The sequence below is a fragment of the Diabrotica undecimpunctata genome, chromosome 3 (assembly GCF_040954645.1).
Source record: "Diabrotica undecimpunctata isolate CICGRU chromosome 3, icDiaUnde3, whole genome shotgun sequence".
NCBI lineage: Eukaryota > Metazoa > Arthropoda > Insecta > Coleoptera > Chrysomelidae > Diabrotica > Diabrotica undecimpunctata.
The window spans coordinates 88,428,240-88,444,378 of NC_092805.1; the positions used below are offsets into that span (position 1 = coordinate 88,428,240).

The following is a 16,139-nucleotide window of genomic DNA, read 5'->3' on the forward strand; positions in this document are numbered from 1 at the left end:
TCACAATAAAATCTTTATTTTTAATGTATTAAATTGTTAAATTTTTAATTTTAAAACTTAAAAAGGTATGAAATTTACAATATTCAGAGTATTTTTTTTATTACATGTAAATAAAATTTTATAACTTTGAATTAAAAATAGGTTTGTTCCAACGCTACGAAAAACCGGCACGTAACTTTTTATTGTACTGTTTTCCTGCCCAAAAACATAAGAAACATTTTAAAAAATTTTCAAAATATATTCAACTAAAAATTTCATTTTCTCAGGACTTTTCATTAAACTTTTTAAACTATTTTCGAAATTATTTAAATAAAGAATTTTGTCCTGTCCAAAAAATATTTGATGAAACTTTTTACTAAATTTTGAAATTTCCCATTTCCCAGAAATTCCAAACTTCGATTTCACCATAATCTCTTAATAATCACTTTTAATAACCATTCCAAAAAGCATTCATAAATTATTTTTGAAATATTTAAGAGTAACTTTTAAATAATAGTCTCTGTGAAAGTTTTTACGCTGTATGGGTACTGTTTAATCTTGTTTTAAAATAACAACTACTAGTAAAACATAATTTTCACAATGAATAAATATTAGTGAAATTATTAGTCTTAAATTGATTTATACTTGATTGAAAATTAACTGGCGACATTAATTAATATTAAAATAAATTTTATGTATAAATTTATGACATTTACTAAAATATAATTTTCATAACTGGTTTTTTTATTCATATGATATAAATAAATTAATAAATTATTTAAATTAAAAATTTGAATCATATTTTTTTTAAAAGTTAAAATAATATTTTATTTTCTTCAAAAAATTTTATAAAATGCAAAAATTTAATGCTATTCTACGACCACAAGGCATCTACATATAAAAATATCTAAAGTTTCATTTGTTGCCCCACTCTTTCTTATTTTAGAAGCAGAAGTAATAGCGCTGACATCAACTTCTATTGTTTTGTGTATAACCTTTGCTGACGCTGAAAAATGACAGTGAAAGATCCTTCTATATGCGTCTATATTCTTTGGTAATGAGAATGAGAGTATTGGCTGTGCGATTTTGTTTTGGTTCGATCTCGATCGGCGGTCGATCAATAGATTTTTGTCACCATACGATTGGATCGTTTTGAACTAGCGGGATTCGGTCGTTCAATACATTGAAGTGATTGAATCAAAACGAACCAATCAATCGCGATTGACACAACACTACTTTCACCCATGCCCATCCGTAATTACAAATTGGAGGTTTCTATATGCTATAGCCATATTTGGCTGGTTATGTTAATAATAGTAATTTGCAGCGGAACTTTTACAAAATAAAATGTTACTCTTACGAATATTATTCAATTTTGCATAGATCGAGAATTATTTGTTATGTTATTTGACACCTTTTTATTATTTATGAATACGATACAAGTAGGTACATAAGATACGATATAAGTATTTACAAAATCTTCCTCAATATTGCTCAGTTTTTGTCAAAGAAATTATCCATTTTTTTTGTTTGCAATTTTTTTTTGCTGTTTCGCTAATCTACTGTCTTACAACAATCCTCATCGAACCGATACTTGTGTCTTGTTCGTTTGTCTATTGGTACTACCTATTTGACCGTATTCAGTATTAGACGATTTATTTTAATCTATCCATCTTCTATATCTTATGATGGATAGCTCTATTAGACACCAGACTCAATTAAACACAAGTTTAATATAAATAAAAATGTATTCAAAATAAAATTAACCTATATTTATAATATGAATAAACCAATATACAATAAAATAAAATACCAATCCTAGTGAATAAATCGACGACGCTACGATCCGCTGTTGATACCTGCGAAAAATCATTAGGGAAAGTCTAATCAATACTTAGTCTAGGCGGCCGAATCGATGACTACTCTATACAGACGAGGAATGGAAAGCAATCAATCAATACTTGGTCGCCTACTGCCCTTAAATGAATACTCCATGATCGGGGTAGCTCTTATCAGTACTTCACTCTTGAACTACCGACGATCTTTTGATCGATACACAAAGGCTTGGGCTGGAGTGCTTACCAGATCAGTTCTCCGGTTTGAACTCAGTTCTATGCCAATATCTACGCTGTTTTATACCTTCGCCGATATTACACCTTCCGCGCGCATCGTATGGTAGTAGTAGGTATCGGTGGGAATCTTTTTTTTTAAGCCCTTCTCTCTATTCGAATTGCCGAATATAGGCCTCTCCTATTCTCGTTGGTGGGAATGCGTGCATACAAATAGGTGGCAAGCAGGCGGCGAGAGTCAGCGATCCCATCGTTACAATCTTCCGTTGATTTTTGGGTTGCTAGTCCTTCTTCTATTCATTTTCTAAATTTATTTGTGATCTCCTCCTTTTGTAGCTCTTCTGCCATTATACCTCTTGCTTAAATTACTTTTTGGTCAATGGGTTGAAGAAATCATTTGTTCCATTTTTACTCTTACTAGTAAGTGGTACGAATTTGCATCTGCCCTCTGTAAGTGCGACTGTCTTTTATAGACTTGATAAGTTTGGCTTCTCTTAGTATGTGGTTAATTTGATTGATTGTTTGTTTTGTAGCTTTGTGAATTTCTTTGTGATCGAAATATACACTCATGATTCGTATACTATGCATATGTATATAAGCAGTATACATACAGAAGTTTCTAATTGACCTTTCAATTTTAATTAAAAAACCATATATCATAGTTCAAAATAACGTAATTGCTTTTTATTAGTCAGAGATCTTGTGATTGTGAAGTAAAAAAGTGCACGATTTAATTTCATTTAATTGTAACAATGATATGTGAATAATAATTATTTAAATGGCAACTTTTGTCTAGGTGAGGTAGAAAAGCAATACTGCAGCAGAGTGACACACGTTCTCTGTGAGACCCAGCGTCACGGTGTAGTAATGCAAGCATTAAGAGATTGTAAAAGGTGCGTTACTATACTTTGGTTATCCGACGTGATGCAAAGAAAACAAGTATTACCACCTTGGACTGCTCTACATCTTCCAAATATTTACTTAGACACTACACCAGCAGCAAAACACTTGATTTCTGTCAGCGGATTCGAAGGGAACGATAGAGCAAGAGTCAAGCAGATGGTTAAATATACAGGAGCAAAGGTATGTAATTTTTCTTACGCTATATACGCAATTCATATTATAGGTATTGGTCATTTCCTTTTAAATCCGTTGTATATCATTCAATTCGTCCTTATCTTTTTCGCTTAACTTTGTCTTACTGTCGGCATAGTAGAGAATGTCAGGAATTATGAGATAATAAAAATTTAACTTGGTTTCGTTATTATTACTATTGTATTGTGTATAAGAATTTGTATTAATAAATTTAAATACAAAACAAACTGTTATTGACAAAATGTTAACAATGAATAACGTTATCCAAAGCTGCTTCTAAATGAGCAATATTTTTACTGCAAAATATGGGTAGAATACTGGCAACAATGGCCCAGCCATTTGTGACAATATTGAATGCAGCATATGGCTCGACAATATATTTATATCTCAGCAACAGTATGCCCCTTAAATTTGTTCGTAAACGGGAAATACAATTGGGTGCAGTGGATGACAAAATCATACTCGTTGCAGCGGCTTATGTTGCGTTAACCCATTTTCTACCAGAATATCAATAAATATATTTTTTCATAAATATAACTGCAGATGACAATGGAATGAAACTAAATAAACGTAAAAATATGTTTTTATTAATTTTTTTTTATAAACATAAGAAAAAAACGATGTGACCATATGGTCACACAGGGAGGTTACCTATACATACATTATGTATTTACTACTGTGTATGAAAAATTTCAAAACACTCAATGCAAAGTCCTAAATTACATGTTTTACACTGTGTACGTATCACAGAAGAACATCCTTCTCCTGCACACCTACGTCTTTTGCCGTTAGGAACTGGAACAACAAGATGGTCAATTTTGTCATATCGTAGATGGTCAGACACTCTATTCATGGACAGACTATTCCTGCTGACTGAAGGCTTACCAGGACGTCTAGGCGGTACTCCATATTTCCGCAAATACATCTGTGCAATTTCTCGGCGGAAAACTATATTAGGTGTTTTTTTTTTCTTTCCTTTGAGGACTTCTTATAAAGCACCCAGACGTTATGTAGGCATACGTCAACAAGCCAAGTAAAAAGAGGCCAATACCACTTTTTACTTCTGATGCCAATTCTGTATCGTGCCACATCTTCATCCATTCTATCCGTGCCACCCATGAATGCCATTACTTTGTTGTCCGGCAATGGGCAACACTTAGGAACTCTATTTTGTCTTATTGTTCCAGTACAGTCATATCCCCTTAGTTTTAATTCTGCAAGTAAATTGAAACTCGTAAATAGATTATCAGTATAAATATGGTAATTTGGCATCTTATTTGGTAGATCGTTAAGCATTTGAAGTAAAGGAGCTGTTGCACTTGTAAATTTTTCTACATAACTGTTATCAGTTGAAATCTGTTTACCTTGATATAACTGAAAATGAATCAAATAACTGTCTTCAGAATTCAAACACTAAGCTTTATAGCCAAAGCGTATTGGCTTACCTTTGATAAACTGTTTACAGCTATGTTTCCCAAAATACTTGATCATTGATTTATCATAATTCATGTGCTGGGTTGGTTGAAAGTACATTTCATTTGCACCTTTTCTATAATGGGGCGTAGCTTCCACATTTTATCAGTCCTTCCAATTCTGCTGTTATCGGCAAAATATATACATTTCATGATTTGATCAAATCTATTCCTGCACATAGAATTTTTCACCATGTGTACTGCCATGTCATCATGTTGATCCCAATAATATGTTCTGCCCGGTAAGGGATGGTAGCCGGATAAAATTAAAATTCCGAAAAAACATTTTAATTCATCAATGGAGAGATTTGGATCTGGAAAATTCTTGAACGCAGCATATTTTTTTGTTTCTTGTAAAATATGCTCAAACATATCGTTGTCAAAAAATAGTTCGAATAGTTCTAATGGACCCGTGTCATAAAATTCATAAGTTTCAGATTTATTCCCGTTTTTAAATTTTTTATTATGTATCAAATCTCCCTCTATCCATTGCTTGATCTCAGTTTTTTTTTAGAAATTCTACATTTTTTATTTTTTCCCTTATTTATTTGATTCACCTGTTTATCAGGTTCTGTTGTCTTTATTTCATCCACAGAGTCTTCCTCTCCTTGTTCCATATTTTCTATACGATTTATTCGAACTTCAGCTGGCGCTAATACCTGTCTATGAGACAAATTGTCAACTAAACCACCATCGTCTTCGTCACCGGAATCTTCATCCGTATCCTCATGAACATCTGGAGGAAATATAAACACCAATGTTTCATCATTTTCTATATTTTCGTCATCATATAACATGGTCAATGCTTCTTGTAATGTAAAACCACGTCTAAAGAGAAAAAAACAGAAAACCTATTAATTATCACATATTATCCCTGTGTGACGTTATGGTCACAAACAAATATTAGAAGCTCTACCGCATTTGATACAATACCTTTGTGATAAATTATATAAATATGTCTTAAACACATGTCTCTAGGTCCTATTTGTTCAAAAATATTTTTGGTTTCTTTAAAAATAAGATTAAAAAATATTACCTACTCAAAGCGAATGTCCATTTTGATGCTTTCTCGTTGTAACACCAACAAACAATAACTATAACACGACTTTGCCAGCGAATAGATCAGGTACCGGGTATGTCATTCGTTACATAGACATCTCTAGTCCGCGTGGTCGTATTACTAGTTGCATATATCGCTGTATGTGTTAAATGTTGTATATTTAAAAGGGGCCATTTATTGTGACCATACGGTTACGCTAGCAGAAAACGGGTTAAAAGAAAATTGAAAGAAAAATAGGATTGTAGATTTGACCTTACTTAAACAGGCATGAAACTTTATATAACGTAAGTCTAGAAGTAAGAGTCTTAATAACAACTTATTTAAAATCCACAAGGAAACTAAATTCCTGTAGTGTATACCATGTATCACAAAAAATTTTTATTTAAAAAATTCCTTTATAAAAGATATATGTATTAATTTTTTACTAGAACGTTTTTGGAATATCTAATCCATCATCAATGCTATCTGGATTTACATGTATTAAGCCACTAAATATGTTGGTAAAAATGCTTTACATGTAGTTAGATTTACTTTGAATTACATATTTGATATTTAAAAACTATGATGTTTAAGTTATAAACGGAATTGGTCACATGGTAACATAGGACTCCATTGGGTTGCTAGTCCTTAGATGTAATGTCTGTGAGGACTTGTTGATAGCTAAAGTTACTTTAAACTATGAACTATTGTAAGAATAGTGATAAAATTATTGTTTTATGTTTTAATTCGCTGAACATAATGACGCTCGGGATAAGCAGCATAGTAACCAAGAACATTAATTGTTTGATTATTGCTATCAACAATAAGTTTCGCTTCGTTAAAAAAACAAAAAAAATATGTTAAATTTTTAAGTAATATCTTCACAGTCTCACGGGTTCTTCGTCGATCTGAATATCTTTTAGCAAATAAAGCACATGTTCTAGTAATTAGTAAGTAACTGTTAGTCAGTTGATGGGAATGAATATTCCTAAAATATCTTTTGTATCACTTCCGTTCATTAAGGATGTCTTTCCCAAATTGACCAGAATTTTTGCTCAGTACTTACCAGATGTAAATTATAAAAGCACTCTAGTAGTGTGATCGTTGTACAATGTGTTTGACTCTTTACAAGAGTGACATTAGGTTACACCCTGATAGATGTTCCCTAGCCACACATGCAACCACAACAGGGTACACTTTCGATTTTCCGAATGTAAAAATCCTATCCACGGAGAGTAATTATTCAAAAAGATTGTTTCTCGAGATGGCTTTCATTTTTCAAGAGAAAGAAACCCTTAATAAAAATACATATACCAACAATTTAAGCAACTTATACTCATTATTGTTAACTATATATACTCCTTATATATGAGATATATAATATCTCTTCTACTTCATAAAATAAGTCTTTTTGCCTCTTCTTTTTCAGAAAATTCTGCGTCTATCAGGTATACTATTACCTTTACATTGTTATCATTTTAATATCTAAAGTTCTGTCGTTTTAAGTTGGTAGTAATGAATTCACAACCAATTCTTTTGTTTATGATAATATTATTTATAATCTAAATTTTATATTATGACTACATGTTTTGTAATTATTTTATAACAATTTTATATTTATTTATTTATTTAAATGTTTATATATGTGTGTTTTTAGTGTTTTTAAATATGTGTTTCGTGAAAGAAAGTTTTTTAAAACAATTTTTTGGATAGTTTTCGCCATTAATTGTAGGAGTCATATGAGTTGTTTATTTCATTTTATAAAACACCATGACAACTAACCTCAATTACTATAAGATACAAAATAATTTTTATTCTGTAATTTGTACTAATTTTCTTTATTTTAGCACCCTGATGATGCAAATAAAGATTTGCAAAAGCTGGGTAGACTAAAAAGAGTACTTCTTTGTCCTATGATCCGCTGCATACCCAAATAGTTGTTTGTATATATATATATATATATATATATATATATATATATATATATATATATATATATATATATATATATTCACTGCACAGAGCTTTCGACATTATCTCTGATGTCTTCTTCAGGGCTTCGGAGGTCTCAGTCTCCCCAGACTCTACTACGCTGATCACTAATCAATCCATTACTGCTACTGGGAATAGCGGACGGTTCATTTATACCGTCGATGGTGACGTGGTTTGGGCGGTGGTGGGTTGGCTTGGGGATTGGCGTGAAGGTTGGCGCCAATATTTCTGACATATGGATTTTAATTGGAGAGTTCAGCGGACGATATTTTCTTTATGAGCGGCCTCCATGTCGAAGGTAACCGAATGCCGTCATCTCTTTTATTGAGACAATTTAACCTTTTTTCAATTTCTATGGCTTCTCGGATAATTCTTGGTTTATAGAAGTGGATGGGGGCTATGGTTCTGCAGTTTTCAAAATCAATTTTATGACCTGTATAAATATGGTGTTGACCTAGAGCTGAAATTGAATCGGAAATACGAACATAAATCCTATTTTGGATTCTACGATTTGTTTGCCCCATATAAGATCGGGGGCAATGTACACAGGGAATTTTATAAACTCTGTGTTGTTCATTTGGAATTTTGTTGTTGTCTTTGATTGATCGGACAAGACATGCAAGTTTTTGTTGGGGGATAAATATTGTCTTTATTCCTCTTAATTTAAGAATTGTGTCAGTGACACCTTTGATGTAAGAAAGAAAAGTTTTCATATGATGAGGGTCTGAGTCCATATATTTTGTTTTTTTCCTCATTTATTTATCATCCATACTCCTTGGTTTTCCCGTCTAATCTATTAAAAATTCCTTTTAATTCTGCGAGTCTTATTATGATAAGATCATCTGCTTATACATTCTTACCTGTGATGATATATTTTTAATCTATAGTGTGGATGTTACTTTCTCATAAAATTTTCTTTAAGATTAAATTTAATAATAGAGGTGATAAAGCTTCACCTTATCATAGGCCTCTGTTGATATTAAAACGGTCTAAGACTTTATCCTTCTATTATACCTGTTCTTTTAGTGTCACTGAGTATGCATTTAGTTAATCTTATTATTTTTTGTCGTACTTAATTCAAAAATATTTTAATGTTTCGAAAGTTTGATTTGTTTATTCTATCATAAGCCTATCACATGTCGGAAATCGACAAAAATATGTTTAATGCTAAATTCAATTCGTATGAGCTAAGTACGATTTGTTTCATTGTAAAAATTTCGTCTACTAGTGATCTGTCAGCTCTAAAGCCTGCTTGCTGTTCGTCCAGATTATTTTCAACTTTTGTTTTAATGCTATTAAAACCAAATCTTGTAATGCTATTCAGCTATAGTTTTTACATTGTGCAACATCTCCTTTTTTGTGTCTTGGATGTAGGATGGTTTCTTTCTACTGCTTGGTTATTTTTTTTGCCCACATTTCTGTATCAACTCTTGTGATTTCTTCTTGCAGCCTTTTGCCACCTTATTTGGAAACTCAGAAATGATATCGGTTTCCCAAGTGCTTTGTTGTTTTTGAAGTAATTCGTTTATTAGTTTAGTAATTTTTATTATCGTTAATCTGGTAGTTGCATTTGTTGGATTTGATATTAATCCTGTGGGTTTAATGTATTTGAGAAATATTTGGTCTCTTCGTCTTTATAATATCTTATAATGTTATGCTTATAACAGCTGTTTTCCTTCTACATATCTTCTTCGATTTCCGCATTTTTTTGGCAAATACTTCTTTACTTTCTATATTGTTAATTCTTATGTTATCTGTCTTGGTTATGTCGGTCATCAACTGCTCTCTTACAATCTTCATCATACCAGTCTGTCTTTTTTCGTCTATTCCTTAGTAGTACTAAGTCGTTTGCTTCTTTGCATCGTCGTTTGTATTTTTAGTTTTTGACATCAGCTTTCTATATCATCTAGCGTTGTCTGGCTTTTAAATCTCTCTTCTTCAACCTGCTCTCTGGACATTTTCTTAATATTTTCATTCAGTAATAATTCGTCGTTATATATTTTTACGTTTTTACATTTAAACTTTAATTCAAGACAGATATATACAGTAATTAGAACACGAAAAGGAAATACTCGTCACTAACTATAGTATTTGCTATAGATTTTAATCAAAACATTCAGATTGCGCCAAACAACAGTAGTTAAATGTTATCTAGAAATCGTTTAAACGGTTATCTTTTCATAAAAAGTTCGTAAAATACCTTATTTTTAAAAAGCCAAAGTGCGTGAACAACGGGGTTAATCAAAATTTATTTTTTCAACTATAAATTCTGTCAATTTTAAAATATTCGCTGAATTTGTTCATGTATGTATCGGTCCTAGACTGAATATTGTTTATTATAAATTTTCTGTTTTAGTGCACAACATATTTCTCTAAACACAACACATTGTTGATATCTGCCAAGGCTGATGGTAAAAAATGTTCCTATGCTAAGAAGTGGCAAATTCCGGTAGTTAATCTACAGTGGTTAACCGATATCATGTTGGGACACTTTACAGCACTGAATCAACTGGAGCACCAAATATATCAACAGTTTCATAACCCACCAAATTTCAGTTTCGATCCCAAACTCGTACCTAATTTAATGGGTAAGCAAAATAAATATATATTTACCATATAATATGAAGCCTCTAACTTTCTTTTATAACTAGGTCACTCCAGTACATATTTACTATCGTTATATCGCAATAACTATTATACTCGGTCCACTGGTTCTTTGCATATGTGTAAGTAATAAATTTATACATAAATCAAAACGTTTACTTCAAACGTATGTTGTCGATGTAAGAGGTAGGAAATAACTTAAAATTCCGGTGAACGGTATATTAAATATCTTGGATTTTGAAAATCTGGTATAAATTTGGTATAAGACGATTTTCAAATTTTCTGAAACATACAGGTTGTCCAAAAACCATGTCTTTATATAGCACCAAATTTATTTTAGTTTTTACTTTAGTTATGTGTCTAGATAGTATATAAATACATCTTTAGATACTCCTTTTCCTTAATTCAGCTTAGTTTCTACTTCAGGTGAATTGAAACCTATCTTGTTCTTCTACTGGTAATATTTAAAATATGATTTATGAATGAATGATGAATTACAGAAATTTTTATTGCGGATGAACATATTGGTGATATTTATAAACCAAAAATGGGTAATATTTATTCAATAGACAGTCGATGGACGTTTCCATTTATTTCAAATATTCATAAGCGTTCTTCTCAAAAATGTTAGCCGGTGCATTAACCGTTCTAATTCTTACATCTACGATATACGTTTGACTGAAACATTTGATTTCATTCATATAAGTTAAATGATGATGTTTATGCAAATAACCAACGTACTGATTATATCTAGCTGTTAAATAACCTGCGTATTTTACATACAGTTAACATTATTAAACATTCTAATTGTTTTAGTGGCATGGAAGGCTCCGATTAACATTTCCCAAGAATCTTATGAACGTGTAAAAAGAAGTGCCTCCCCCACGGTTACACCTAAGAAACCAAAGAAGCCTAAGATTGAACCGACAGACGAAAACGATAATATTAGCGATGAAATAATGGCCAATTGCTCGTATAAAATACTCTTCTCGTTGGTGAGCAACCTTAACAAAATGAAACAAATGGTCAAGTAAGTATGCATTTTTCCTACTGAAAAAGTGATATTTGAGTAATCCTAGAACATACCAGTTATTTTCTTAGTTATCACAGGTAACAAATAAAACAGTTAGTCTTTTGCAATTTTTTGGTTGTCAGAAATACTCTATCAGCTTCTTCTTTCTTTCTCTACCGGCTTTTAATCAATATTTGGCCTTGGCTAAAGCCTGCACCCTTCTAGAAAATCTTTATGTACATGTTGAGGCAATTTATTGTTTATTTGCATGCATGTTTATTTAATCTATCACTATAATTTTAGTGATAAATAATCTCTTAATTAATTTTCTTCGCGTTTGTATATCTTTTTAGTTCAGGATATACAGCAGTTTTCTTAAGGAACTTCTAGACATTTTCAATCAGATTTATATCTTGTGAAATAAATTAAAACTTCGAGTAGGTTTCCTATACATACTTTTACGATTTTATTCGGTCTATTAGTGTAATTCTAATGGTAAATTGTCATTTGAATCAACTATATTCACGTTTTTATATCTTTTATATCGTTTGGAAATACCTTAAACAGCTCACGATCTAAGGAGATATCTTCTTAGCTCGTGAGCTGTTTAAGGTATTTCCAAACATTTTCAATCAGATTCATGTCTGGTGAATTTCATAGGTTATAGTATCCACCTCTCGATGGAGGCTTCCTCTATGTGCCATTTTATGTGATTTTATTCGGAGTGTCAGTGTAATTTTAGTGATAAATAATCCTTTTAATCTAATTCCTTCGCGTTTTATGGCTTTCTAGCTCACTAGATTTTTCAGGCAATTCCAAACATTTTTAATCAAATTTATGTCAGATGTGAACTGAATTGATCTGTTCTGTTAGATAGAACTAAAAATTGGTTTTTTTGAAAACCTACATGAAAAATTTTGAACCATTCTCAAACCATTGGGGTAGTTAAGTTTTGTCTCTAAAAACATTTTATACTAATGTCTTGTCTTAAATCATTTTACCTTCGACCGCATACAAGCAACTCGCACCTTTTCTACTTATAACTGACCATATCACTACAAATTTTCGACGCTGGGAGTACACAATCAACACAACACAATACAAACTACCTCATCCTTCCTGCTCATTACAATCTGCGACTTCTCTTCAATTGAAAGTCATTTTATCGCTGAAGGATACTTCAAAAATACAATTACTTCCTTTATTCTTCTTCTTTCATATAGGCATATAGTCTATCTTATATTATCATTTCAGAGTTTTTCAGTGGTCATTCCATTGGGGAATGATCTCTCTTTATTTTACTACTCTGTTTGCAGGCATTCTATCTATATATATATATATGTTATACCAGTTGTCAATGTGGTTCTTTCTTGAACTGTTTTGACGTACTTTAGAGGTTTACTTTCTGTAACTTCTCGCTGCATTAATTAAATAACATTATACATATAACTTCACTTGTTTGACTACACAATACTTAATTTTGATCTAAACTCCATTCTCATCCTACTTTCTTCCAATACCTTATTTCTAGATCGACTGTACAAGATGCTTATTGTGTAAATGTCACAGTCAACTGACAAAGCTTGGAACTGCTCGCCGCTACTGTCTAGTGTACGCTGTGTTCACGAATCGGAATCTTTACTCTTTTGTAAAATTTGATAAAGGGCTTTTTGACGGTGTGTATCACTTCAGTCACAGGTCACACTTCTTATGGTGCCTATCCTTTGTTGGATGTTGAACACTAACATGGCTATTTTGACTTTATTGGCTGCTGCCCTAAAAAGTACTGAAGTGGTCAAGTTAAACCACTTTTGTAGATTATGAAGCCAGGATATTCTTCTTCGTCCTGGACCTCTTTTCCCATGCACTTTACCTTGAAGTATGGTCCTAAGTAGATTGTATCGTTGTTCATTACGGATTATATGTCCCATGTATTCCAGTTTACGACATTTTATGATTAGTTCGCTCTCTTTACCCATTCTGTGTAGAACTTCTTCATTGGTAACTTTGTCTATCCAGGAAATCCTCAACATGTGTCTATTGCACCACATTTCAAATGCTTCGAGTATATTCAGTTATGCGTCAGTTAAGGCCCATAGCTCCACTCCATATAGAAGAACGGATAATGTAGCATATTAGTAAACTAACTTTTAGTGTAATTTTATATCGTGACTGTTAAAGACTTTTTTCATTTTAACTCGCACATTCATCTTCCCTCGTCTATATCAGTTAGCGCTAGGTTCATAATCTGCTCGTATATATATATATATATATATATATATATATATATATATATATATATATATATATATATATATATATATATATTTGCAAAATGAACAACAAAATCGTTGTTTTAGAATATTATTAATAACTGTCTTGCTATTTATTAAAATTTGTTTAAAAGTACCTGAACTTGAGGGTCTTATCTTGTTTGAATCGTGTGCAAAAGATTAGCCAGATCAATTGAATAGTTTTTGCGAAATTTAATTTGTTTATACGATTTTTTGAAAAATTAGCTAATTTCTAAGACTGGTCCAGATAATTTGACTGAATTGATCTTAATAATCCAGGGCTTACTTTCTTCGGCAATACGTATACTAATAACTTATGGAAAAAAGCCCATGGTTTAAAAAATTACATTTATGTACACAAAATGATTTAATAATAAATAAAAACGGGTGTGGCAGTCCAGTGGGACTGCCGGTAGAAGTTATACTTCTATACACGCGTTCGCCGTAAAAAATTTATATAGGAGTCAATCTGCACAATCATTACATATATAATGCTATAGGTAAGAGAGAGCAGAAAGAGAAAAAGAATTAGTTATATAGGTATATGGTGCATCGTTTGCTATATATAAACATTTGACCTGTAATAGGAGTATAGTAAATGAAGGATTGTATCAATATTTTAATGAAAATATATATTTTTATTTTTATATATGTATAAAAGGAGTTGAATGCAAAAACAAATTACAAATACTCTGCAGTAAAATTCATTGTTTATTTTGTTATTAATATAAAAATTACAATACAATAAATACACGGCAACATAATTCGATATAATAATACAATATAAATTAAAATGTAATATTCATAAGTATTTAAAGCTGCCAATATACATAACTTACTTTACGAAGATAAAAATAAAAAACCAACAACTCGGATTATGTTGTAAATTTTCATTTTATTTTAAAATTTATGTATTTTGCGTATATTACATATATTTAATAAGATTAACGTGAGGTTTTTAAATATTTCAAAAATAAAAAAGGAAATTCATAATTGGGATTCGAACTCACAACCACCAGCGTATGAACCAAACACGTAAAGGATTTGCCAATTAGACATGACACTAACGGATTTCAAAATTGACAGTTCTCAGTAAAACAGTGATTATTTTGAAATACAAAAGCCTGAAATACTTATAAACGTTAATTTTAAATAATACAAAACATATCACATAAATAATAATATTAATACATATTATATTATATATAATATTATATATATATATATATATATATATATATATATATATAATATAATATTAAATATATATACAAAAGGAACTTTTTTTTCTCTATATATAAAAGGAATATAAGGGGAATATAAAGGAATATAAAAGGATATAAAAGGAAATATATATACAAAAAAGAATTTTTATTCTCGAGAGAGGAACAGAGAAAAAATATATCTTCTGTCTCTCTCTTACTCATTATCTTATATATGTAATGGTTTCACAGATTCACTCTCATGCAAATTTCCAACGCCGACCGTGCGTATAGAAGTATAACTTCAATAGCACTTTTTAAGCTTATAAACATTTACAATAACTCCGTAGAATTTAGTTTGAATTAAATTCCAAAAAAATATTCCTAAATCTGGTTAAAAAACACAACTTTTAGAAAAAAAAAAGAGTCCTACGACCCTTAGGAGCCAAGTTAACTGGTTTTTTTTAATCACTGTTGCGTTAATTCGTAACATAAGGCCTAAATTTAACCAATATTTTATGGGAAAAGTCAAAGTTTTTAACAAAACTTTTAGCTAACAAAATTATTGAAAATTGTTTAAATAGGGGTGTTATAACCAAAGAGTACCTTGCAATCCGACTAGAGTAAAATGAGTAAGGGTAACCGAATGAAGAGCCAGCCGCGCTCTTCAAAAAATCTAACACAGTTTCAAAATATAGCTCTCGGAAAACAATAACTTATCCCTGGATCCACTGGACTAATTTTTTTTAACATCCTATTTATTTACAATCTGTAATAAGGATTATAATAAGTAAATTGTTTAATTAGATTACAAGAGACTTGCAGGAGACTGTCCAGTGACAATAACCTATTAAATCATAATTTTAGCAAATTTAATAACAAAATTATTTGACTCTAATATAACACTGGACTAAATTTGCTCTTTCTTATTTTAAACTGGGGTACAACGTTAAAATAATAATATTTATCGTATTTTCATTGCAAAATTCAAATCCAAAAGTAAGCAGCTAATGACTACGGGATGTATAAATCTTTTCTTAAGTCACCTGTTTATTGTTATTTATATATTTATTTAAAATATAATTATATTCTTCTTCCGGTGCACTCCATTACTGAAGGTTTACAATCACCGCATCAAAATGTTCTCTACTCTGCACCACTTAGTAATTGTTGAATAATTATATTAAATAAATGTTATTTATAAACATTATTAAATTGATATTTAAGTAGAAACAATTTTTTTCATATACTCTTATTAAATTTGAACAAATCAGTTTTTTAGTATTAAAAGTTTTTTTTTAATTTTATATTATATATATTTTATATTATATTTATTCTATATATATTTTATATTATATATTTTTTATATAAGCCGAGAGAT

At 30.6% G+C, this 16,139-nt stretch overlaps 1 protein-coding gene across 1 annotated transcript in view; it reads left to right on the forward strand.

Moving 5' to 3' along the window:
- The window catches only part of Ptip (PAX transcription activation domain interacting protein), a 72,480-nt gene that overhangs the window by 45,137 nt on the left and 11,204 nt on the right, over positions 1 to 16,139 (forward strand). The window contains exons 11-13 of the mRNA XM_072526245.1: positions 2,845 to 3,131; positions 10,003 to 10,234; positions 11,067 to 11,280. Of these exons, the coding sequence (XP_072382346.1) occupies positions 2,845 to 3,131; positions 10,003 to 10,234; positions 11,067 to 11,280 (733 nt within the window). The remainder of the gene's footprint in view (positions 1 to 2,844; positions 3,132 to 10,002; positions 10,235 to 11,066; positions 11,281 to 16,139) is intronic.